The sequence below is a fragment of the Coptis chinensis genome, chromosome 3 (assembly GCF_015680905.1).
Source record: "Coptis chinensis isolate HL-2020 chromosome 3, ASM1568090v1, whole genome shotgun sequence".
Classification (NCBI taxonomy): Eukaryota; Viridiplantae; Streptophyta; class Magnoliopsida; order Ranunculales; family Ranunculaceae; genus Coptis; species Coptis chinensis.
Genome location: NC_141458.1, coordinates 92,571,345 through 92,598,388, shown reverse-complemented (window position 1 = coordinate 92,598,388; position 27,044 = coordinate 92,571,345). Strand labels below are relative to the sequence as shown.

General features: G+C 34.8%; 1 protein-coding gene across 1 annotated transcript; it reads left to right on the top strand.

Annotated features, from left to right (window-relative positions):
• Positions 1-10,539: 10,539 nt before the first annotated feature.
• On the top strand, positions 10,540-26,775 carry MET18 (ARM repeat superfamily protein). Its single transcript, XM_086603370.1, has 20 exons — positions 10,540-10,731; positions 10,820-10,937; positions 11,001-11,098; positions 11,186-11,347; positions 11,475-11,534; positions 12,982-13,170; positions 14,744-14,794; positions 15,687-15,773; positions 16,171-16,879; positions 18,949-19,328; positions 20,291-20,364; positions 21,092-21,197; positions 21,350-22,239; positions 22,499-22,574; positions 22,668-22,779; positions 23,541-23,617; positions 25,059-25,139; positions 25,204-25,283; positions 25,372-25,455; positions 26,372-26,775. Exons 1-19 carry the CDS (start codon positions 10,660-10,662, stop codon positions 25,403-25,405), a joined length of 3,456 nt encoding a protein of 1,151 aa, XP_086459496.1. The 5' UTR covers positions 10,540-10,659; the 3' UTR covers positions 25,406-25,455; positions 26,372-26,775.
• Positions 26,776-27,044: the final 269 nt, after the last annotated feature.

Below are 27,044 nucleotides of genomic sequence, written 5' to 3'. Positions count from 1 at the left end.
ATAAGATCACGGGTACTTTGAATATTTGCTTAAATAATCAGTGTAGCACTATCACTAACTTTTCCATGTATATTTTCATGGAAGACACAACATACTTTAAAATTCATCGAGCAAGGGTTGGAGATCGAATTGTGGCAGATATCCAAGTATGTCTATAGCTAAACTCAAATTTGAGAAGTGAATATCTTACAAATTTCTAAATTATTTCATAGATGAATAGATGTATTGATTGTTGTATACCCTGCTTTTCAAATTTCTTTGGCTATTTCATTGTTATAGCAGTTGCATTTAAGACTTTCAAGTGCTTATTGTTACATGATCATAATCTTTTCACTAAATCAAACTCTCCAACTTGCGTATCTAACATTGCACACATCTTTGGTTGGGTTCAAATAATTCTCTTCATATCAGGATTCCATCTTCAGCATGTAGCCAAGTGTTGTAGATTAGTGGAATTTTATTTTCATTGTAACCATGAGTATTGTATCTTACTCATATCAAAATTTATAAATATTTTGTTAATTTTTATTCAATGAGTTTTTGTGTGGACGATGTTGATGCCTTCCAATTTGTTCGGACGTAAAGCTCCAACTACTAAATAGGTTTTCTTAAAGTAATTATGGACTCTCACCAACACTATTTTTATGAATTGACTATTTTGAGACACCACAAGTTAACTAGACATACATTCAATACACACATTTTTCTCTTTAGAGTCTCTCCACTCATGGTTTTTTTTTTTATATTTTTGTTAAAAAGATGGTAAATCAATTCAATTATTTTCCGTTGTATGTAGAAATTTATCTCTTCTTCAATTTTTTTTCTATTTTTGATGAATTGACTATTTTGAGACATCATCTTATTGTTGTTTGAACTCAAATAAGTAGATTGTTTCACTGTCTTAAGTTTTGTATTTATTATATGTTCTAGGGATATAGATCATCTTTATATCATGAATGGTAAGCTTAACTTGATAGAACCACATTATGATGTTTACTAAATTATGTGCTTTTTAAAATTATTGATACTATTCCAATAAGTTTAAATAAATGTCATGAAAATGTCTTGGGTTCTCTACAAAAATATTTGTAAATGGTATGTGTTAAATATGTTGTTTTCAAGTCATTCAAATAATGTTTACCATTGGGTAATTGTTAAGCCTAAGGAGTAGTTTTGTCAAACAGGTTGGGTTCAAATAATTCTCTTGATATCTGCCATCTTCAAACCGTAGCAAGGAAACAATATATATAAAACCATGAATTTCCCCACCACATGATATGGTAAAACTATTCAATGATGGTTGTTGCTACATCTAATTGTTCTTAAAGTAGGTATCACCAACACGATTGAGAGATGCATTGGAAAGTTTTCTCTTTAGGGCATAGGTAAAACTTTTTATATGCAATCTTACTAATTCCATGGCGTAGAGATATGAGCTCATATCTACAATTTGAGGTGGCCATACTTTATGTTACCCGAAGGAGAATTGGTTATGAAAACTTATTAAGAGAGTGTAAATTGCAAACGGGTGGTTTTGAGGAAGTTGATATTTGTTATAAGGGTCAACAAGCAAACAAGGCAGCTCATTTGCTAACGTTTGTTCGTTGTGGTTGACAAGCAAGTATGGTTGTTCTCTCAACTATGTTTCAGTGCATCCCAAGTTTTGTAATTTTGATTTTGTGAAATATTAGATGTCTTGTTTCATTTTACGTTAGATTTTATCTTGGTAGGTTTATAACATGATCCAACAGAATAAAATAGAAAATGTTACCACCTCTTCATCATACAAAAATGGGCTTATGCATTAAGCACATAAAAAGTGACCCTCTTCTAATGAAAAGATGCATTTGGCCCCACTTTCTGTCTGAAATTCTGAATAACTTGAAGTGTCAAACAACTGACGGTAAATTGTTACCGTGTGTTCATTATACAAATGCGCTTTTGCAATAAGTACATCAACCAAAATATTTTAGCTTGAAAATTAACATGCCCAGACATAATAAGTTTTAAAATAGCAGGCCTGACCACAGGTCGGGATGGATGGCTAGTATATATATGATTATATTATCACAGCTTATTTAGGGGTGTGTAGATATCAAATAGAGAATCCTACTAAAAATTAAACTTAGTTATTTCGTTAAAAAACCCTAAATATTTTTTTTGTTTGGGGGGGGGGGGAATGATTTTATTGAGATTTGCATAGATATCTAATGAATAATCATACTTAAAATATAGAGTTAATTAGACTTAACCCCCAAAGTATGTACCAGTTTAGATTAAAAACCTCTATTGTTTAAATCATTAGACTTAAATACTCATTCTACTTGATGTTTCACTTAATTCCAAAACTGCCATTTTTATTTTGTTTCCTTAATCACTCTCCTACTCCATTTTTGTTAACATTACCACCATATCTATACAAAATTATAATCCAAGTACCACGAATTTGAAATGATACCTACATAATAAATTGGTCAAACTATATTGTAACCCCATCTACTACTCATTATTCTCCTTATGCTAGAATTCAATTGATTGTGATAAATGTACGTCCATCATCGTCAACAAAGATTATAACATGATGTCTTCCCTAAATACAATATTTAAAACTTCTTGCAGTATCTCTCTTCCAATTCAAAGCAGCCCCACATCGTTAGGGCTCAAATCTAACTTACCGACCTAATTCAAAAATATGAGAAGGATAGAGCCACTCCCAAAACGTACAAAACCATATCTCATCCTACAAGTTAAATTAAGGGTTGATATTTTGTAGATATGATATCCCCACCATAAATAACATGCCCACCTAATTTCGGCTCATTCAAATATGTCTAACCTAATCAAATGTTATTATAAATCGGAAAATTCTGAACCGTTAGATAAATGTTCAAAATTGAACACTAGTTTTCGCAAGGTTGGACATATCCAAATATGGTGAAATTTTGTGGGCATGTTATCCATTGTGAGAATATCATATCCACAAAAAATGGGTTCTTAATTCAATTTGTAAGTCGATGTAGTGGCTCTTTGTGTGTGTGTGTATACTAATATTTGCCCTTAAAGCCATTAAGAATGTCAATTTTGTTAGAAATGGATTTAAAGAAGTTGCATTGGAAATTGGGTTAAGAGTGAGAAAGAATAATTGGTGGGGTGAGGAGGAATTCAAAATGCATGATTATTGAGTTTAAGTATTTTGAATGGGGAATCTATTCAAAAAGTTGGTGAGAAGGTTTTAAGAAACAAAACTAGAAGTGAGCTAGCTCTCTTGGAATGAAAGATTTTAATTTTTAATCAAAACTCACTCAATCCAATTTGTTTTTTACTAATAATCAAAAGAATTAAGTATTTGGAGGTTGAAATTGAGTATCATTGGGTTTACTTAAAATTGAGTACATTATTGGTGTTGGGGTTATGGGATTTGGGCTGTGATTGATTGTATTATGGAATCAAATTGGGAAGGACGAGTGAGGGAAAGAAAATGGAAGGATCAAATATAATAGGAGTAGTTATGGAATTAAGTGAAATAACAACTAGAATGGGTATTTAAGTCTAATAATTTAAACAATAGCGGGTTTAATCTAGACGGGTACATATTTTTGAAGGTTTAGTCTAATTAACCCTAAAATATAACTTGTTTATTTCCTCCTAGGGCCACATAAATATTTTGAAAAAGAGATAGCGGTCTTGATTTTCTTGAGATTTGCAAAGATATCTAATAGAGAATATATCCAACTCAAAACAAAACTTACTTATTTTCGAGTCCAAATTTGTTCATCAGCGGTTACTGGTGGTAGAAACTACCAACACTAATATTGGACCACGTTGGCACTAACAGCTAGCATCTTTAAAAACACACCAAAAATAAAGTATATTTTAAATTTTTTTTTTTTTTTTAAAAAAAAAGGATTATTTACTTTTGCCAGGAAACAAGAAGAGAATTCCTCCTCCCACTCCCAAACCTCTCAATGAAATGTTGAAAATGCTCCATAACCCCAATTCTAGTACAACCACAATTGAATTAAACTCCATAAAATCTTCATTACTAGCAAACAAAGTCACCGACCTAAAATTCCAAAACCATTTGAAGCTTAAACACTTCAACAAGTCAACAACCGAAATGGAAGAAATATGATACTTATTTGCCAGATTATCACATGTTTTTCTGTTGCAAGAGGTGACTAAAATCCTTAAGAGTGACAACGTATCTTCTAATTTTGTACATCGATCAACGTCGAACGCACCAAATACGAACATTGATATCTCGCTTACAGTCTGGAATTTGGATATTAGAAAGATTACTACTGACATAAATTTGCTTGAAGTTCCTGTTAAGATCATCTCTAACCCAAGTCTTTCTAGTAAATTCAATTTAACTTCATTCTCCCAAAGTCCCATTCCTCAATTTTTGAGATCAAGCTTGTGTTGAATTAAATTTGTGAGATCAAGTGTGTGTGGGATTACCAACGAAGAAATATATAACATTTGCATATTCAAAGTTTGTACTCTTAAAATGCTTACTCAAGCCTCTTCTCAAGTTCTCCTTGATTCCCGAGAGAATAAATCATCAAGTTTATTCTAATAGGAGGAGCTCTTATTTATCTTTTTATTCTAAATCATTCAGTTTTAAAAACTTGCTCAACAATCATAACTATACATATAGAAATTTTATAACAAATCATATGGACTCTACCCCTTTTCACTCATAGTAATCTTCTTTATGGTTTCCATTTGATTTTTAAAAATTATGGCTTCTAGATGTGATACGTCTTTCCCTCTTCGTTATATGCCTGAACAACATTTGTAGTCATCTTAAGAATGGGTTTGCGTCTTTCATTTGATTACCAATAGTTTGATGAAATGCACGTCTCTTACGTTTATGGGTTTCTTCCCCAAATTAATTTTTCGAGGCTTTGAATGCTTCAGTAACATCACATCTTGGACGTTGAAGGGTTTTTGCTGCCAAAATTATGCTTATTACTACTTTTTCACTTTTTGATAATTATTGGATTTTGGATATTTAGTGTATGTTTCTTTTCGGGTTTTGTGGTTTATGAACGAAGACAATTGTGTGAAATTCAATGTTTTGGCCTATCATAATTTCAATTGATAATTCTTCTAAGAGTATCACTACAAAGTTCTATCACAATTACATATCATATCATGGGCATTATTTCGACTTAGACTTAGTACGTTTTGGGTAGATAACATGTAACGCCCGTATTTAAAATACGTATTTAGTTATTAATTTATTAATTATTTATTTATTTAAAATTCGCTGGATTGGATTTGGGATACGTGGGCATGATTTCTTGGCCCGAGTCTGTATTGAGCTTGGGTTTCAAACCCAAGTATATAATCACATTGTTCTAGAGACTAAGGTTCTGAGAGAATAAAAAAATAAAATAAAAATGGAGGCGGCTTGTTTGCTCGAGCATTGGAGCGCGACAATTCGGACGATGAGGGATTCGTCGGGTTTTAATACGAGTGAGTAGATTAGTTTTCTATTTCACGAAATATATTAATTATTCTGTTATTAATATTCGTCCTGTCATTGGTAAACTGTCGTTATTAAAACTGATTAAAATATGTTGAAACTCGGAAATTGGATTGGAACTGGTGGAAGCTTGAAACAAGCTGTTAATAGCGGCGCGAGCCAAACCAACGTTTGTTATTTATATTGTTGTGTTGGTTGATTAAGGGTTAATGTTGGGTCGATTGAGTATTGGGTATGCTGAAGGGGTGTGTAGGTGGGTGCTGTTGCAGGTGGAAGAAGGCGTCCATTTTTGAGTTTTGGGAAAACTCGGTTGGGTTGTTTTTAGTTTAATTAGAACTGTAGTGCTTTCATCTAGATTAAAAATCGATGGGTTCATAGTGATTGTAGTGTGTGTGTGTGGGTTGTAATGGGAGCTGTCGAAGCTCTGTTAATGGCGGACGAGATGTCGATCTAGTGTGGAGGAAGGGTCCAATGAAATTTATAATGTAGTTGTGTTGGTTGTCGATTGAAGGGGGGTGTGTTTGGGTGTGTGGGGGCTGTCGGAGGTGATAGAAGCCATTAATGGCGGACGGTCCAGATCTACTTTGGAGGAAGGGGTTTGATTTAACTAATTGGAGTTTTTGGTTTTATTAAAGGTGTTGGGTTTTTCAAATTGAGTCAAACCGATGTGATGAAGTTGGAGGAGGAGTGGAGGTTGTGGTGGTCGATTTTGGTGGTGGTGGAGGAAGAGAGCTGATGGAGAAGACGACTGTAGCTGTGGTTGGGCCTTGGGTCGAACCAATAGCTACTTGGGCCGGTTTTAGTTTTGGGCCTTGGTTGTTTTGTTTGGGCCCGGTTTTGATATTAGTTAGTGGGTTGGGCCATTTTTCTATTTGTTTTGTGTTGGGCCAGTTCCAGATTAGTTGTTATGGGCCAGTTCTAATTTTTGTAATCATGGGCCGGTTTTCTTTTATTTTTGTGGGCTGGGTCATTTTGGTTTTAAGTGGATCTGTCCCTTTTAGATATTTCTAGTTGGGTCCGAACCATAACCTTAGCCATGAGCCCATAACCATGCACTTTTGACCTTAGCCATGAACCATGGCTATGACCCTGAACCTGTTGAATATGGAAACGACAGTTTGACTTTGACAATGACAGTTTGACTTCGACCATGATGTGTTGACTTTGACCATGACTTGTTGACTTTGACTTTGACCGTTGACCTTTGACTTTGACCGTTGTCTGTGGAATGTTGACTTTTTTTTTTCCAGTTTTTTACATGTTTAAGAATATGGACAAATGTAGTAATAAAATATTGTCGATATTGTATAATTTTGTTTGTCATTATCTAATTAAGATTTGACGTAAGTAGTGTGTAAAACATATAAATATTGGCACGTAACTAGAGGGGAATTCTGATAATAAGAATTTGATATATATATATATATGTTTTTATGAGTATTAAACTACATACGGACTTAGATTCATGGACTTTAGATTTTTGAGATTTAATTGTGGACTGTGGACTGTTTAATTGTGCTACGTTTTATGTTGTAAATTGTATGGACAAATCAAATGCTAAAATGCTGTGGAAGCTTGTATAGATTTGGTTGTCATTATCTAATTAAGATTTGACGTTGATATTGTGACATTATATAATAGGTTGGGATATATATATTAAATGCAATAGTTGTGGAGAAATAAATGTATAAACCCTCCATTATTTTATCTGTGAGATGCTAGTAGAGTATTTGTGGATATTTCCCACGGGAGTGTGGCGTAGTGCAATAATACATTGGCACGTGAAAGAATAAAAGTGGTTACGAGATATAATTGAGATATTTATAAATATTGTGGCTTAGTGCAACAAGGTATTTGACCTGCACGTGATATAGTGAAATTATTATGAGTCATAAATGTATGACACTTGAATAAATTACGTAACAAAAATCCTAGAACCTAGCTACCACAACTCATGTGATATAATTGGCCCTTCGGGCGTAAGTAATTTGATTGGCCCTTCAGGCGTAGGTAATTTGATTGGCCCTTCTGGCGTTTCATTGAATCTGAATGGCCCTTCTGGCGTAGCCGAATAGTGGTTTGATTATTATTCCGTTCGCAAAATTAGAACGAGACGCGCGATATTTTATGCCGTATAATGACAGTACTTACATAATGGCTTTCGTGTGAGGGTTACCTGGTGTGCGGCATTCCGCTCAGGGTAGTTACTCACGGAGTGGTTCATTATGTAAGGGGAGGCATGTGGATGTACATGTTCGGCGTTGGGAAGCGATTGTAGTAGCCAAGGAAACTAGGTAAGACATAGATACGACGTGATTTTAGGGACACGCAAATAAAGTCTTAAATAATATAATTATGGTAATATGTTGGTTAACTATATATATTTAAATATATGATTGTATATGGCTTTGCGGAAGGGTGGGTCAAACTAATTACTTGGGCAGAGACGACCCACTCTGTAATTGAGCATGAAATGCGGTACGGATATAATATGTTTGGTTGGTTATTTGTTTAGTTAGAATCTAAGGCGCCTCGATAGAGGAACTACATGTTTTATTATTATACGTATAGTTTGTGGTGTGGTTAGTGGGAAGTTAAGGCGTCTCAGTGGAGGAACTATCTGCCTAAATTATTGTACTTAAGGATGTTGTATTAGTCGTTGAAAGTTAAGGCGCCTCGGTGGAGGAACTAACTGCCGTATGGATTGTGTAAATATATGTATAAGTATATGTTGTATTTTAGGGCTACTCACACCAACATTTTTATAATGCTGACCCGATTTACATGTTTGCTTATCGGGTGTGTTCATTAAATGAACATAGTTGATAAGTCTTGACAGGTTTAGTGTTGAAGAAGGTTGGTTGTTGCTTGTGGTTTGCGTTAGCGTTGCATCTCAGGATATGTTTTGTTTTCCCTTGATGTGATCTAGATTTTTAGTTGAGACAATGTTATTTGTATTTTCATTTGTAATTTTTAATTAAATAGTTATTGAAATGAGAGTTGTAACCTAATCTTTTTGTGAAGTTTTGTAATGAAGAGGACTTTTGTTTAATGTTGAATTCTTATTGGTTTTTAAATTTTCCGCATATTTATACTGTTATGGGTTTTTGGAAGTGGAGAGTGCGTCACACCTCGAAGATCAAAGAGTCGGGAACAAATAATGTTTTTCCGAATTCTGTCGAAATTCGGGGTGTGACATAACATCTTCTTTTACTAATATTTGTCCTATTTGTTTTATTCTTTGTGCATTTCTTGCTTCCATATGCATAGCTTTCAACTCACCTACTCATAAATCTCAAAACCTGCATTCCATTTTAATAAACTTTAATGCCCTTTATATATCTTATGTTATTTATGTAGTCAGTACTTTGTAATAAAAATTGATGAAGGGGTGATTAAGTTGGGTTTGTTTTGTTTCCATTCACTTATTTTATTTTGCCATAATTAAAATTTTCTTCTTCTACATCCATATCAAGTATGACCCACTCTCTTTGATTCTCCTAATATTCTCATTGGTTTTCCACTACTTTATGACCCACTCTCTTTGATTCTCCTAATATTCTCATTGGGTTTCCACTACTTCTTTGGACTAGGATCATGTATAAGTGAATGTTTCTTTTGTGTGTGTGTGTGTGCATGTGTTTTTTTTACACAATTTCTGGTTATGCGAATAATTTACATTCAATCAATGTAAGAGTTATGGTTTTTTCATTACAACTGATTTATTTATTTTTATTTTTTCACACTAACGAGAATATTAATTTTTTTAATGGGTTAACGAGTATTATGCCCCACTAAATTAGGGATCCCCCCCCAAAAAATGGGAAAAAAAAAAAAAAAAAAAAAAACGGTCAACCCAAGTTAATTTCAATAATTTGAATCTCTTACTGTTCCATTTCACTACTTCATGATTATATTTTGTATGTAGACTTTTTCGTTTTTAAAATTTTAGTCTGAGTAACAAAAAAGGTTATACTATTAGATAATTTCTTTCAAGCCACTCTTAATGAGATACATTTTAAGTTCTTATTATGTTTATTTGTTTTCGGCATGTTTTTACTTTTAAACACATCAGTTAATAAAACTATTACAACTCACATTTTTTTTTTTTAGGTTTAAAATAATTTTATTACTTCTATATCCTAAGTTGACTGTGTTATTTTTTGTGTGTATTTGGAGGGAAAATCCTAATTTCTCATCTAGTGAGGGGAAAATCCTAATTTTTTTGTGTATTTTTTGTCAGTCACTGATATTATAGTTGAACAAGCATTACTAAAATCAATAACAGGAACTAAATTGATGAGAAGATGCTTATAAACTTGATTAGACAAGAAGAAGTGGCAACAATGAGCATATTATTGTGTGAACGGTTCTGAATGAAGTAGACCAGGCCAACGAATGCACCAAGAAGAACCTAATCCAATGTGCGCCAAGAAAGATTTTACACCTCAGACCAAATGCCAAGATGAAGAGTATATAAGAATGAAGATGTTATACCTGCAACAATCTAAATTCGCAAGTATTTTTGCACGGGAAACCACTAGGAGGGAACATGCTGGATCTAAAGATTTGACATGTCACCAAACAGAAATATATTTTCTATTTTCATGGCGTGGACAACCTATGTAAAGTTTTCACATTCAAGAGAAGCTGGTCTACTGTGTGTCTCTTTCCTTTTTTTGTTATTCTATCATGTTTTCAAGAAATGATAAATCATTATAAGCTTCAAGCTTCCTATATAGCATTGTTGATTTCAGGTTATATTTGCACTTTTTGGATTTCAAGTTTTTGTTTCCAACAAAAATACGGTACTATCACATTAATTTCGACGTCCAATTTGCTCCATTTTTATGTATTGACGTATTGTCTATGTAATCACAAACGAAACTTAACTTGTACGTGAAGTAAGAATACTTCCCAAACCCAAGCAGTTTGCTATTGGTAAATGAGGTTTTGGAATTAGCACTTTTTATGTTTTGGATTAAAATCTGTAAGTGAACCTGCTTATTAAACATCAAATTGCTCTTTTTCTAGGCCAATTTTTCTTATTGGCAGTCGCTCCCACCGAAAAAAAAAAAAATAAAAATAAAAATTGCAGGTCCCTATCACGTGCCCTCTACTAGTGATATTTAGAAAAATCAGTAAACCCTCAAAAACCCCCCTTCATGGCGAAACCAAACTCTTGGCCTTCCCACATCGAAACCTTCGTCGATCTCTCCCGTCCCCCAAACGAACAGGTCCAACCCTTCATTTTTTTTTTTTTCTATTTTGTTATTTATATAATAATAAAGTGTTTTAACTTGTGTCCATCATTTTGTTTTTTAGATTGCTAGTCGAGATGCAATTGCTTCACTATTAAAGAATGATCTTTTAACGTTCCAAGCACTGGTTAAAGAAATGTCACTGTATTTGACCACCACTGATCACATTATTCGCGGAAGAGGTAATAACAAACATGATTATTTTAATATTATAGTTTTCTCATTTTATTATTATGGGTTTTTAGGTATTCTTCTATTAGGAGAAGTGCTTACATCTCTTGCAACAAAGCCTCTAGACAATACAACTGTACATACATTGGTTTTGTTCTTCACTGATAAGCTGGTAAGTCAGCCAATCAAACATGATCACCATATTATTACCTGTCTCTCTCTCTCTCAATAAGTTATGTGATGTCCATATTTACATTAGGCAGATTGGCAAGCGCTACTACATGGTGGCCTTATTGGATGTTTAGCACTATTAAGGAGGAAAAGTAATGTTGGTAAGGTCACTGGCAGTGATGCAAGATCCCTAGTTCGTTCTTATATGGACAACATACAAGTGCAATCCTTAGGAAAGCATGATCGCAAGGTATGCTGTTCTATTTACATGTTTATGCATATCCAGCTCTACAATGAATTTGCTGCTATATACTGGCCAATATATATTATATTTTTGCTTCAGAAGTTTGACATTTCATTTTGTGATGTTACTGTAGCTATGCTTCGAAATCCTCGATTGCCTGTTGAACCACCATCAAGATGTAGCTGCAACGCTGGTAATATTTTCACAATCACTTTCTTCTTCTCATGTGTGTAGTGCTGTTTACCATTCAAATGTTTTTAATAAATCCAGGTTAATTGCTTCTTCCATTCTTGATAATGTATAAAACTGTGCAGTAATCGCCTTGAAATGAGTTTTAAAGCTAAAATCAAATATCTTGAGGTTTGAAATACAGTATGTCTGTGAACTTAATTCTAAGTTCCCATCCAAAAAAGAGTATGCTATGAGTTTAAAAACTATTTCAATAACTTTGAATCACTTATGTGTGAAATTTATTATTATTATCTTTTTCTGAACAATTCTTTAATCAATATACTGTCCACTACGCGTTAGTGGCTTCATTCAGGAATTTAAATCTTTGTTCGTTCACAATAACTAATCCCGTATAACATGCATAAAAGCTGCTTTCTGATTACATGAATCATATAGCTTTACATTATTATATTTTTTGCTCTTTCTGTCTAAGCATATCTTTAAGACACTAGCTTCTTAGAGAATATAGATGGTGAACCATGCTGTTACCTAACTTGCCTCGATATTATGTATAGATAGGATCAACACACAATAAGTTTAGTGCATCCATGAAGTGCTTATGTTGCCCTTTGCATGTATGGTTAGATGATATACCTTATTTTTGCATATTTGTTTTTTTCAATGATAGTGATCATTTACTGCTAAGAAAAGCACTAGGTGATTATATACTCCCTTTTAAATTCAATTCCTCAGTTTCAGTTTCCAAAGTCTCGTGTACGGGCTACAACACAACTTGAGCCCAAAAGGACCTCAGAATTAATCATGACTCTGGTTCATTCACTTAATTCATTAATGTTATTGAACGTTCGGTCTTTTCTTCTGATGGAGTACACGATGGTTGTTCGAATATGCTTCGACAACCATAATGCATGAGGGATGATATTCTTCAGAGTCCAACTAGATTTGATAGATGTGAATAATGTAAATGCAAACTAGATTCCTAATTAAACTAGCACATGTGAAGCAGAAAATGAGAAGGAAGCGAAAAAATGATTGTAGCAGAGCTGCTTTGAGGAATATTTATTTTTGTCACTTCTGAACTTTTAGGTGCATAACTTTGAGAAGCCGGCACTTGGTCAAATACTGGCCAGCATATTCATTTTGTGCACGTCATGCTGAGGGCACGGCACAATATGAGTGTGCTCCACCAAAGCCTCAAACAATCACTTAAGTATCACAATGGAGTGTTGTGGGCATGGAAAATCACCAGTGTCCATTTTGGGATATCATGCATGTGCTTATGGTTGCATGTTTTGTGTAAAGAATGGATTTTCCTTGGTGGATGTTACTTAAATCTTTTTGTTTGTGTGCGTGGATGTGTATTGGAGTCCCATTGTAAATTGCATCTGTCTTGCCTCTTGATATATGCATGTAATTTCCTTATACTTTGTTTTCTGTACTAATTGTAGGGTGATGACTTTATTTCTGGAATATGTGAAGCAATTGATGGAGAAAAGGATCCTCAATGTTTAATGCTTACATTTCATCTTGTGGCTGATATTGCCAGAATCTTTCCAGATCCGTTTGGCCCCTTAGCAGGTTTTGCGGAGGATATATTTGACGTATTGGGTCGCTATTTCCCTGTCCATTTCACACATGTAAGCATAAAAAGTGAAATTATATCATTGTTTATGGAGAAGAAAAGTACGGAGAGAAAAGAGATAAAAAGAGAGAGTACGGCCTTAGTTACTGTCGGTCTTGTGTCTCTCCAATATATACAAGAGAATAACAAGGTTATATATAATAGAAACTTCCTAAATTTTTTGGGAGATGTCCCTGTAGCCCTATAGCCCCTCGGGAGATGTCTATAGCCTCTTGGGATATGTCCCTTAGAACTCTAACAGAAAGTAAATTGCGGTCTTGTAAGACAATTATCTTGCTTGTCACTGTGGATGTTATTGTCTAGTTAAGCTAATTTTCTGCATGAGAAGTGGTAAAAAAGGTGGATTTATTCTTGAAGTCTCCATTCAAATGAATGACCATTTTGATCTTTTGACCTTTTTTAAGAATATCTAGTAGATAGTATATATGGTATAGAAATATGTCAACTAGGAAAAAGAAGAGTCTGGTAATCTTAACCTTCTCTTTGGTAGGAGAAGTGGAGAACCCTAAAATTTGGCCGAAGAATAGAACCACTCGATTGGTACAATCTAGGTATCTATCCCAAGAGCCTTGATGACAGGGCTGACAATATTACATCCATAAAAACTTGATAAGAAGCATCCCAATACAACAATAGTACAATACTTCATCCATAAAAGCCTTATAAGGTTGACAATACTACACAATCATACCAATAGGTCAAAAGCAGACAAAAATATAAGTAGCAGAATAAACGTTGAAAGAGTAATCCAGAATTGCAGATAAGTGGAGATACAGTAGCTACGACGCCAATTTCTACTTGAGGTTAATGCGCGTAACATATAAGTATATAGCAGATGAGGAGAAAAGAACCACCTTTACCCTCTATTTCTTATTGTTGCTTGAAATAACACAATGTCAGTGGCAAAAATTTGGGAAGTATTTAACAAATTAAAGTAACACAGTGAGTTCATAGGTGCTTCACTTAATGCAGTATAAGAAAGTCATTTGGTTTCATAAGTCTTATGGTACGCTACGTTTACATAAATTAGTATGTGTCTTGTCTTTTATCTTCAGTATATGCAATACATCACTACAGATCAATTACTACTATATAAGAAGGGAAAAGGACAAATCTTTATGTAAGAAAACATGTCTTTTTCTCACTGACTAAATAAAAGTGAAAAGTATGAATAAGTAGGGAGTAGGGACATATAATATAAAAAAAATAGCAATATCAGTGTATCAAAGTAAAAACATCTAACAATACTTTTTCTATTTGTGGAATACTAGACTGACTGGAAATAAGAAACTTAGTTGTAATACTACTATGAAATGGACCATCATATATGCTGCATAATCTCTTATGCATCTCTCTGATGGTGAACATGGTGCCAGAATAAGTTATTCTCCTCATTTATTTTGGCCTTTCTCCATCAAAACAATTTGTTCATCCTCAGTGATGTTAAATTTACTGGATCTACAGCTTATATTTATTTGCTTAGGTATGAATGTACAATGTCCTTGCTTCCTTCTTTCCTGTACTGTTTTATTGGTTTGATGTGTGACATTTCTCTCAATCTCGTGCAGCCAAATGATGATTTTGATGTTAAAAGGGATGATCTTTCAAAGGTTTTAATGGTATGTCATCTGTGAGTTATTTGCGTGTGTTTTTTTTTTTTTGATTCTCCTGAAAACTATCTGACACTTTAAGGGATATACATATTGTTTGATTGACTTTGTTAGCACTTCTCTTTTGCTTGCCACTTGAAATTTTTATCGTGTGCTTGTTATGTTTTGAAGCTTCTGATCCCATTTTGTTACTCTATTTGACCAAAAACCTAAGTCATAGATCATCAATATAGTAATATAGCAAGAGACAAAATGCCAATAAAATTTAAATTTTAGTCTCGCAGATTTGTTTCTTATCTTACTTTGAAACCGATTCTGCACATTCTGAGGTCGTTACTGAAATTTCAAATTTCATTTGACCTATCCTCCCCCAAAACAACAACAACAACCAAAAAACAACAACTAATACTGCATTATATATCATTGCAGATACAGGCATTTTTTTGTAAGTTTGGATGCTTCGGTTTTGTAGAATTGGTTGAGTCTTGGCTGATTGGCTTTCCTTAGTGCCTTGAATGGGACCCATTTCTTTGTTGAGGTGCTATGGAAAATGAATAGGCAAGGGTGGGTACCAACCGTGTTGGGTTAAGTTTTCTTGCAGATGACTGGTTTCCCTTCATTTCATGTGTTGTTACACACACACACATTCCTTTTCTCATTGAGATCAGATTAATCATGAAACTTATAAAGCCAAAACGATTTTCTGGCTTTCCGTTAGCTCTTCATATTGTCCAGTGGTTGTTCCCAGCATTTGTTGAATGTTGACTATTTTCTTTAAGGTTATAGCTTAACTGCTCGTTGAGATAGTGCACTTCTGCACGTCTTCATCATGCATCTTTTATATTCTACAATGTGTTTGTGTCATTACTTTGTTGGTCCTAATTGGAAACTTACTTTGCAGCTCGTGTTTGCTTCAACTCCTTTGTTTGAGCCATTTGTCATCCCGATGCTTCTTGATAAACTTTCTTCTTCTCTGCCATTAGCAAAGGTTAGTAACAGAAGATTATAGTTCTACTTATGATTTTTGAAATAAATTGCTAATGTAAAAAAATGAAAAATACATGGTCATGTTTTGGCCTTCTAGCAGTATTTCGTATAGTGTTATTTTTTCTTTCTTTCATTCTGTAAAGTCAATAGGTATCCTTTCTTGATTAAAATATTCTCTTTAGTATAGCTCATGTTATTCAATATCAAACATTTCTAGTTAAGTAATATTTAGTTTCTCAGACTTCTTAGAGGTTCTGTTTTAGACACTGACTCTGTATCTATTGATAAAAAAAAGATACCGACTCTATATATTCACCATTTTTACATGGTTACTGTTGCATTTTTCTCTTTTAGAGTGTTGAATACATGTTAAGTAATGACTCCCTGAAGGTGTGCAGGTTGATTCCTTAAAATATCTGGGCAATTGCTCACTGAAGTACGGGGCAGATGTAATGGCGAAACATGCTAAATCTATTTGGTCTTCCTTAAAAGAGGCTATCTTTGCTTCAGAACAGGAGTCTTTATTGTCAAGGATTTCAGAATCACCAGATGCGATGACTTTGCCAGATAATGAAATTGCTAAAGAAGCTCTGCTGTGCTTGCAAAAGTTCATACTGCAAGAGGATGGCCTCTTTTTAGGCTTGATTCTTGAAGATCAAGACATAGAACTGATTTTAATATCTGCTGCAAGCTTTAAAAATTTCAAAACTATTTCTGTAGAAAATAGACAAAAGCTATATGCTCTTGGACATATGCTGTCGGCTTCAGCAAAAGTATCCGTTGCTTGCAGCAATAAGATGTTCCAACATTTTTTTCCTCGCTTGATGGGCACCTTAGGGCTTTCCAAAAAATGTTCAACTCTGGGATGCGATGACAGTTCTATTACATCTGAAAATTTGAATTTTGGCGCCCTTTACCTCTGCATTGAACTCCTTGCTGCATGCAGAGGTTTGGCTCTAAGCTCTGAGGAACTCCATTCTATTTCAGTAGAAGAATCTTGGTGTTGCTTGGTCAAAAAAATTTCTGGTTCATTATCAGAAGTTTTCCAATATATTCTGGTCACAAGCACAACTCAAGAAGTTTGTGAAGCAGATATCCATTGTGGAGGTAAGATTGTAATTTCCCTTCCCCAATCACTTATTTTGAATTTCTTGAATTTTACTGCTTATTGGCCTTTCTTTGATGTTTACTGCCCTTTTGTTTCATGAGATTCTCTGTTTTTTTTAGGTCGGTAAAGTTGAATCTCAATAAAAGTGAAAATGAAAGTAGGCTGAGGAAGGGAAAAAACTTCTTGAGTAGGCTGAGTAGGCTGAAAGTAGTTGAAGCCTACTATTACAATGAAACAAGGTGAAAAAAAAACATAGCCACAAGAGGCTAAACCCGAGAACCACAAATCATCCTACATCTAAGTACAAAAATCTATCCCACCTCACCACAAAATACTCAAAATGAATACTCCTAAACTCCTTAAAATTTTTAGACCACTGAAATAATAAAGCCTTGATTGATATGATAAGCTCCTACTTAGATGTGGAAATGCCTTCAAAGTGACAACGATTTTGCTTAATCCAAATACCCCACAGAATAGCAAGTGGTAACAAGCTCCAAAGACGATTACCTGATGAGGTGAAAGGACCAAGACCCCAACCCTTCAGCAAATCCACCACTCGACCAGGACTCACCCAAGAAACATTAGACTCTAAATGGAATGTAACCAAATGTTCCAACAAAAAAGGACACCCCAACAAAACATGATTTACAGATCCAACATCTTTCCTACACAACTGACAATAGTTAATAATAACATTTTTACACTTCTTAAGATTATCAATGGTAGGAATACGCTCCAAGGAAGCAGTCCAAGCGAAAAAAGAAATCTTGGTGGGGACTTTATTTCTCCATATGACTAGACTAGGAAAAGAAGAGATAGGAGCACAACGATTATGAGAATTTGACCAAATAGGAACGTTGAAATAAAAAGACTTGACTGAGGGATTCTCTTAGTTTGCACTCATAGAGGTAACCTAGTTTTTTTTTTTTTTTTGGCAAGCGAGGTTGTTAACGGGGTCCCCTACCCCTAAAAAATGTGTGGGCAAGCCCTGTTTTTAAAGAGATCAGTAACTCAATAGTGTGTAGAGGTTCCTAGTTTCTTATGCAATTGGGTGAAGTTCATTCTTCAATACAAATAATGGTGTTAGTTGACTGTTGTAATTATCTGATGTTACTAAAACTCTCAATTTTAGTTCGCATCATGTGGATGGATATATTCGGAAACAAATCCCTCTATTTTGTTATGAATCTCTCAATGCAAGAGTATACATGATGCACTCTGAATCTTATTGTTCTGATCAATACTTTAACTTAAGATTTAAATAAAAACAGTTGGCACTTGCCACTCTGTGATTGAGTGAAAACAGTACATGTTCATCTGTTCACTTTACACAAATTACAAAAGGCATATGGATCCATGAAATTTATGTAGAGTACTGATGCATTTCTGTCTTTGTTTTATATATCAAATATTTTAATATCATCAAGATGTGTTTTAGAGCAGATGCAAAGCATGAATTTTGAAATCCTGATACATGGAGAAGAGGATATATGATACATTTTTTTTTGTCCTCCCGATAAAAAGGATATTTGATACGTATAAAACTATAAAATTTATCCCGAAAGTTCTATCAAAATTTATGTATATTTGGGTCAAATAGCGCTGTAAAAATAGATTTAGACTTTAAAGATAATGATGAAAATTAGGATCTAATTTCTTTTTATGTTTCATTTAATTAGGATTTCAAGTCGTTTTTGAATAAGCTAAGGAAGTTTATTAGGTTTAGAAAATTAGGTTTTTCCAGGTTTATTGTTAGCCTATAATAGACCTTTGTTTTAAACAATATAGTATTTTTTTGGTATTGGGAGTAGAGAAGTCCGTGTTTTGTATTTTCGCGTTTGTGGAATAACAAATCGAGAAATGCATATGGATCCATGCGTTAATGGAGAGTACTGATGCAATTTATTTCATGCATCTTTTGATTGTTGCGTGGATTTAAAGTTAAAATTTCCTTTCCGTCACACAAACAGAGTCCACACACTTATACAACTAGCAGAGACACTCATAATATATATTATCAGCTCAATGCTTAACAGTGATATTACCTTTTTTGACTTCTCTCTAGTGAAGGGATTGCAAATACTGGCTACATATCCACGGCGTGTTTCTCCCATATCAGAATCTATATTTGAAAACGTTTTGACCATCTTTGTATCAATTCTGGCTGCTGGTTGTGGAGAGACACTATTATGGAAACTCACTTTAAAGGCCTTAATGGATATTGGTGCATTCCTTGAAAACTTCCATGTTTCTGAGAAAGCATTAAGCTATATGACTATTGTGGTCGAGAAAGTTGTTTCATTTATTTCGCGTGACAACTCCGCTATGCCTCTTCCGTTACAACTGGAGGCAGTTTCTGGCATTGGCACAGCTGGGCTAAATTTTATGCTGCGAGCAACTCAAGGATTAGAAGCTGCTATATCTGCCAATTTCTTCGAGGCTTCTGTATGTGGATTACATTAGCTCAATGTATTTTTCCTGTTTTCTTTTATTGCTTTGATGCTTAAAATGTGTTTCAAGTCAGTATTCTCGTTAAGCTCTGCCGCCATAGTTGTGAGAGATCCACCCTTGAAATCCATACTCACGGCATTCACCTAGAACAACATGACTATGAAAATAAACTCATGGATAGGGGAAGAGATGCTCTTCTTCACGCTGAATTACTACTGACTTCTCTTTCTTCTTTCACCAATTTCATTCTTTCGACATTAAATTGGTCACGGGTCTACCAGCCCACAAATAAGGCTATAGTTCTACTCACCTATTTCTTTCCTGATATCGTCTGTTCATTGCATGTAAGTTCTGTTAGATTTGTTAATTTCATATTCACATTTAATTCTCTTTTTGATCTGCTCCAACTCAGCCACATTACGCTTAGACCAAATATCTCATGCATCCAGATCTAAGATGGCATCAATCATGCAATTGAGCACTTTGCCGTTCTGAAGTCTTCGATTTTTCAGAAAAATCATTTGTCAAACGTCTTATCTCTGCTTTGAGCCGCCAAAACATTTATTTTTGTTCTAAACCTGCCATTTTTTTGAGATAATTAAGAAATAATTTCTTATTTCCTGTATAGCACAAAAATTGCATGATTAGTTCAAATTTAAGGTTTAGTTATATATAACGGAGAAATGTAATTTATTGTGCGTATCACAACTGTATGGTATTGGATCATGGATCAGGTGGAAAGGAGGGGTAGGTGTTTTGATAAAGTGTTTCCTAGTGGAGCCAATTAATGGATAGGAAGAGTAGGGGGTGCCGACCTTGTTGGGACGTAACTGATTTAACTTTGCTGTCTCTTATGGCATTTTGATTGCTGCTACTCTTTTCTTCAGCTAAAGGAAGGTCTGTATTATCCTTTTGATATACTGATTGCTTGGGAGTCGATTTGTCTTGGTTTCTAGGTGAATGGAAATTTCAAGTCAGGCGAGACCTTAATTCATCTTTTGGAATGCTTCTCCAATAAGGTGCTCCCTTGGTATGTAGTTGGATCATTTCTCTGTAAACACACTTTGTTGTACCTTCTAATGTCTGTTTTCTATATTTGATAAAATGAACACAAGGGTCATCTACTTCATCAATAAAATCTAAGATTTGATGCATATCACTTTTTTCTTTTCTCTATGTATGTATAAATTCGCTGACAAATCCGTGACGTTTAAGTCCCCTGCTCTTCGACCTTCAGCTTTTAAAGATCAAAAGAGTATATGCTCTTTAGAATATAAAATGCATCGCATGTACCTATGATAATCAAGTGGTTGGCCTAGTGAATTCCTGTTAACTTTTTACTTTCCCTCCCACGCTTGAGTCAATGGTCCGACCAGTTTATTCTGATACGCTGAGATGTTTTTCTTCTGTGATGGATAAAATTGAATTCTCATTTATAAAGAACAAACAGATCGAAGTATATAGGGTACCATAAACGAGTCCTTCGAGCAAGGTGCTAAGGTGTGTAAACCCAAAACAACGTAAGTAAAATATATAACATCATGTAAGACTACAAGCTCAAACTTTGTCCCCCCCCCCCAAGGTCATAACCACTAAGTATTAGCCCTTAGTTCAACTTATAAAAGGGTGTTGTTTAAACTGTTGTATTAAAAGTGTTGTATATGGATCCCTCCCCTATATATATAGAGTAATTATATATAATGATTATTGCCTTTTCCACTGACCATTTTGTTTTGTGGTGTGTTTGGACTGTTCAGGTTTGCTAAAAGTGGAGGTTTCGAGGATGTTGCAATGCGTTTTTCTGCTAATATTTGGGATCAAATTGAGTCCAACAACTCTTTCAACATCAGTGACCAAGGAAAAGTAAGATATGCTAACTAGTAGTGGTCTTGATTGTTAGATGATGTGCTGAAAGCTTCTCTAAACATTAAATTAATTCTAAGATGGGCATTCTTCTGGTTTTGCTTTAGTGAGCATTAAGTTTGTTTTGAATACTCTACTTTTGTACATATCAGGAACTTCTTGATAAGATGATGGAAAGTATGAAGCAGGCTGTTGCGGGTTGTTCAAATGGTAATCAGGGCTTGATTGTCGAAAAGGCTTATAATATTCTATTATCAAGCACACAGTTTCCTCGGAAAGATTCATTGCTCTTTTCAGATTCTATGAAGCTAGAAGAGTTACAAGTTGATCAGTCCTTAAACACTTTGTCATGTAAAGACAAATGGATTATATATTTGTTTGCATCGGTAATTATTGCACTTCGTCGAGAAATTCATGTTCCAAATGTGCGAATAATCTTGAACCTATTCATGAATTTACTTCTTAGTGGACATGCTCCAGTGGCGCAGGCTTTGGGTTCAATGATTAACAAATTGCCTTCAACTAAAAGCAACGTGGATACCTCATGTGCATGTAATTTGGAAGAAGCCATGGATGTAGTTTTGAAGATGGGTTTATCCAGTACCTCTCCTTTGAGGAGACATAGGGTTGTGGATGGTGACCATGAAGCTGTTGATAAACCACAGAGTGTTGGTGTCTGTGAATTCGTTCAATCCAAGGCTATGGTTGGACTTGCATGGATAGGGAAAGGTCTGGTTATGCGTGGGAGTGAAAAAATGAAGGATGTCGTAATGATCTTTCTGAGATGCTTATTGTCAAGTAGTAAATTGAAAACTCTGCCGTCGCAGCAGGACACGTTGCAAGAATGCAAGGAACAAGAGATTCATCCTCTTGTCATGAGATCTGCAGCAGATGCGTTCAATGTGCTTCTTAGTGATTCTGATGTTTGTTTAAACAAAAGATTCCACGCAACGATGAAACCACTTTATAAGCAACGCTTTTTCTCCAGTATGATGCCTATTCTACTCACTTCAATTAAGGAGTCTGATTCATCGATGACAAGGTGCGTCCACACTCTTAATCATAATCACTGATGACCCTTCTGCAATTTTTCATATTTGTTTTAGGAGACAGCATCTGTCCATGCAGACTTTTATACATTTACTTGTGGTAAGTTGGATGCGGTATCTGTTAATTTGTTGATCTAATATAACTGATATTGATAATTGAACTCTTTTCTGGCTGTAAATGCTGATCATATGCTTATCCACAACTATAATTCATGCATTTTCTTACCAAATATGAATGCCTTATGATTTCAGATCTATGCTATATCGGGCTTTCGGAAATGTTGTTTCCAATACTCCACTCCCTGCAGTTGTCACTGAGGCCAAGACTGTTAGTTCCAAAGTCTCAAAACTTGTTAATTGGACTGTTTTTCAATATTTAATCATGGTTTCCTTGTCGCTGAAACAAAATCCTTTATTGCAGCTCATTTTTGTACTTTTGGATGGTTTATCTATTCTGAGTATGGATGTTCGGGACAGAGATCTGACTTATAGCCTCTTGCTGGTCTTATCGGGGATGATAATGGACGAAAACGGTGAGGCTAATTATGAATAATGTAGGCAAACGGGTTCGCAATTTCAAACTGAATGTCGGAATTCCCACGAATATTCATTTTTTTTAAAGAAGGGAAACAGAATCTAAATATTAATAATGGGTCGGAATTTTATTGATTCTGAAATTGGTTTCAAAATGTTCAGAACTTTTTGGAATTCCTAAAGTTCAATGTTTCCGAATTTCAGTCGGAAATATTCGGAATTTTTGGAGCTGTTGAAAATCCCAAAATTCTGAATTTGCGAAATGCACAAATGATTTTGCTTAGTCTGCTAGGCTTTTATAGTTAAAATCTAACTTTTGCACAGCATCATCTCTATGTTTTTCTCATTTTTATTTTGCATAATGAAACAGTGTTTGGAGCTAAGTAACTAACAAATGGGTCAACTTGCGAGACATTGTCTTTTAATTTCTTCCGCTTAAGATGCAGAGATTCTTACGATTTACTGAATATGAACTTTTTGTCGATCTTTATATATTTTTGGACATTTTAACCTTTTGGGTAAGTATATGATATGATATTAGTTCTATAATGTCTGACTTCTATAATGCCTGACCATTCTCTTGAGTGGTGCATGGAGAAAACATTGAGGGTGTGAACTGTAGTTTTTAACCTGAATTAGGGTGCAACATTGTGATTGTTTTACATAGCAGAGTTTTATTATTCCAAGGAAGGAATAGTAACTGTAGTTACAGTAACTTTTATTTGAAATAGTAATCTTTTGTTGCTGCTACTACTTGCAGGGCGAGAAGCTGTTACAGAAAATGCACACATCATCATAAACCGCCTTATTGGACTTGTCTACTACCCACATATGATGGTAATTATCGCCTGTCATTATGAATCAAATATTTGGGCATTTTGGCCCCTTCTGAATCTCTCTCTCTCTCTCTGCTTCTCTGAAATTCTCTTCTTAGTAAGTGTTGTTATAGTGCTTCTTCCAGTTTAGAGCTTGTGGGTGAAGCAATTTCGAGTCAGTACATGCAATCCCATTTAAGGGGATGCACCTGTTTGCGATTTAAAGCAAAATTCATTAAGTAACAATCTCAACAAACACATGCACTATTGTGAAACTACATGAAATACATCTTCAATTAGTATACAAGATGAAACACCAAAACTAAAGAGAAACAATCAAGATAATGTAATATGGAATGAGATTGCCACAAAATGAGGTTTGTAGAAAGTTTGTATGCTTACCCTATGAATGTTTAGTGATAGCCGGGGAACTTTGAAGTCCGAATTCCCAGTAAACGCTCGTATAATGCTGTGCTGGAAATTACTACTAACTGATAAAGAAGAAAAAAGCTTTACTGCACTTGTTACACTCCCCGAAGTAAAGCAAATCAGATAATTTTCAACGTGATCTGTACATTTCTTTTAGCTGATCCATTTGTAAACTTATGTTTTGTATTTAGGATTCTGAAACAGTATTGTCAACTGAGACCTTTAGTCTGATTTTTGGGTTTAAACCTCAAGTTGTGTTTGATAGCATTGGAGTATTTTTTTTTTCTTTTCTTGGGAGACTTGATGTTGGGTGGGGAAAATAATTATGGCCATGAATAATTTTTTCTTTCCTGCATCTCAAAAACAAATCAAACACAAGCTTTTTACTTCCCCAAGAAAATCGTATTTTCCCTTGATGTCTTGCTATAATAAATAGATAGGCTTACTTCTCAAAGAAAGTTAGTGTCCTTTTGAACTTGCAAGTATCTTGGAGAAATCGGTGGAGGTTTTTTGGATTTAGAGCATTTTTTTTTCCAGATGTTTGGGATAAGGGGGGCAAAAGATAAGATGGTTGCCTGTCATCAAATTCCATGACTGTTGCAAATTTCTTCTCTGCCCCAACCTTTCTCCTTCCTCTTTTATCATCTCCAATATTCTCTTTCGTCGGAAACATCTCTAATCTTAAATCCAAAGATCTGATCACCAACCAATCACTTATCCGTTCTTCTTCTATATTGCTAATCCGGTCTTCTTTTTCTTATTCTGCTTGATCGAACTAACGTCAGTCTGCACCGCTAGCGGTTTTCTAGAAAACTGCAGGATCGGATTGGTTTACAGCGTGTAAGTTATGTGTTAATATTCTGTTTGGAGAGAAAGTAAATATAAATAACTATCCTTCTCTTTTACTGTTTGGAAATCATTGCAATTGCTAGTCTTAAATCAAAACATTGTAAAGATATCTTTGTTGAATTAAACCTGAAACTATCGAATAGAAAAAAAAAAACCCTGAACTTATGATGTCCTTCATGTTTCAGCTTGTACGTGAGACGGCAATTCAATGTCTTGTTGCGATGTCGGGGCTGCCTCACACTAGGATTTTCCCCATGAGAACAAAGGTTGGTTATATTTTATCAGATGGCATCTTTACCCTGCAACCTAGTATAATCTTATCTTCCTCAGGTGCTACAAGCTATATCAAAGTCTCTTGATGATCCAAAGAGGACTGTTCGCCACGAAGCTGTTAGATGCCTCCAAGCATGGTTAGAACTTTAGAAATATGCTGTTTATCAGTAAACTTTAGTTTGTGACTCAGTAGATCTTGAATTTTGTTCACTTCTGCTACATCAGGGCATCAATTTCGTCAAGAAGTGTCAATTTCTGAAGAGATGTCATCTAGTATTTTCTGAGGGCCAATTGTCCATGATTAGCCAGGTTGTTCTCTTAGACTTCTTACACTTGGAATTGTTGTTTGAGAATTTGACTTTTAGTCTTTTTTTATTTTTTAATAAACTGATTCCTTAATGACCATTGGAAATAAACTGGTTTTCCTATCTTTAATGTGGTCTGTACTCTCCTAGCATCACCATTTACAGCCCCCAACAAGAACCCTTAATTGGCCCGTATATATTAGTTCACAGATTACAATTTTACTTTCTAGAGAGACTGAAAACTGAAGAAAGAATCAGCATTCCATCTCTCCTCCAGATTCCCTTATTCTGATATGGCCTTATTATTACCTTTGCAATAAAAAGATTATAGAGAATCTTCTCACTTGGATGTCCGATCAAAATGGTTGTTGCATCAATCTCAGATAGATCTTTGGGCTCCTTAAGATTTGATAAAACTTAACCATTTTGATCAAACACCTTTTCGGCATGGTTCATACTATGCATGGTATGAGAATTTGCTTATAAGAGGCCGAGGCTTTCAAGTCTCTCCAACCCTCCAGGTATGTGCAGTTGCATACTTGCAGTGTTGCCCAAACTGTGCCCTCCTGTGTGGACTGCAGAGGTGGAATGTTGAGATTATTAACCCCACTTCTATGTTCTTTCCCTGGGGCTCCTCTTGATATTCATGGACGGCTGCCCTTTCTATATGTTAGAGCATTTAGAATAGATGATGGTAATTATTTATAATGTCACAGACTTTACCACTATAACTTAGACCTTTAGCTGTTTTCCTTGCGCTATTAGCGTATATGGTTTATATTGACTACTGGAAACAATATTTACTTACGAAGTCCAGATGGCTTTTGAGCTAAAACCTGCTACTAATAAGCATCTTCATTTAGACCTTGCGATTGTACAACTCTATCTCAATGTTTAATGTGGTTGGTAACTCTATGCAGAAGCAACTTTTGAACTCAATACCCATATCATTGGACAATACTGGTGTTACGACTAAGCGTTGGCTATTTCCAAGCAAGGTCTCTATCTCTTATTGGATTGTCGGTGGAAGTTATTAATCAGGAAATCACAATTAGGACCTGTACGTTTCAACAAGCAGGTCCCTTGGTTAGTGGGTAGTAATCGATTTTGAAAAAAAGGCTTTAATTATTATGTATGATTACAGCAAAGTTGGAGTCTTTTAGGAGTTCAAGCCAAATTTCACTTGTAAATTTGCTTAAGATACGGTATTCCTAGTAAATTTTGTACACAACTGATTCAGTACGTTTTGTATATCTGTTTGTGCTCGTCATGTCAGGATCCTTATTAAGGGTAAATGCTTTGATATGAGGGTGCGTTGGAAATAGCCAAATGTGTTGTGAGTGATGTCTGTGATATTATTAGTGATAAATCATAAACATGGCTCGAGATGGACATAAAATAGGTTATGTTTGTTTCCATATGTTATTAGGATTTAGGAGGAAGGTAGTCGTACATTTTGGTGTTAGCCCCAATTACTAAATCGATCCAACCACAATCCCTCTTTTTTAATCATGCATTGCTATTGAATCCGAGGTGAGCATTGTTAATGTCACTTTTCTTTTTTCATCAGAGAAGGACACACAGTGGTAGTCT

Excerpts from the sequence above, each read along its gene's own strand:
- MET18 (XM_086603370.1), top strand. The coding sequence starts at position 10,660 with ATGGCGAAACCAAACTCTTGGCCTTCCCACATCGAAACCTTCGTCGAT. Across the intron at positions 10,732-10,819 it reads CCCGTCCCCCAAACGAACAG|ATTGCTAGTCGAGATGCAAT; the intron begins GTCCAACCCTTC and ends TTTGTTTTTTAG. Across the intron at positions 11,348-11,474 it reads TAGGAAAGCATGATCGCAAG|CTATGCTTCGAAATCCTCGA; the intron begins GTATGCTGTTCT and ends ATGTTACTGTAG.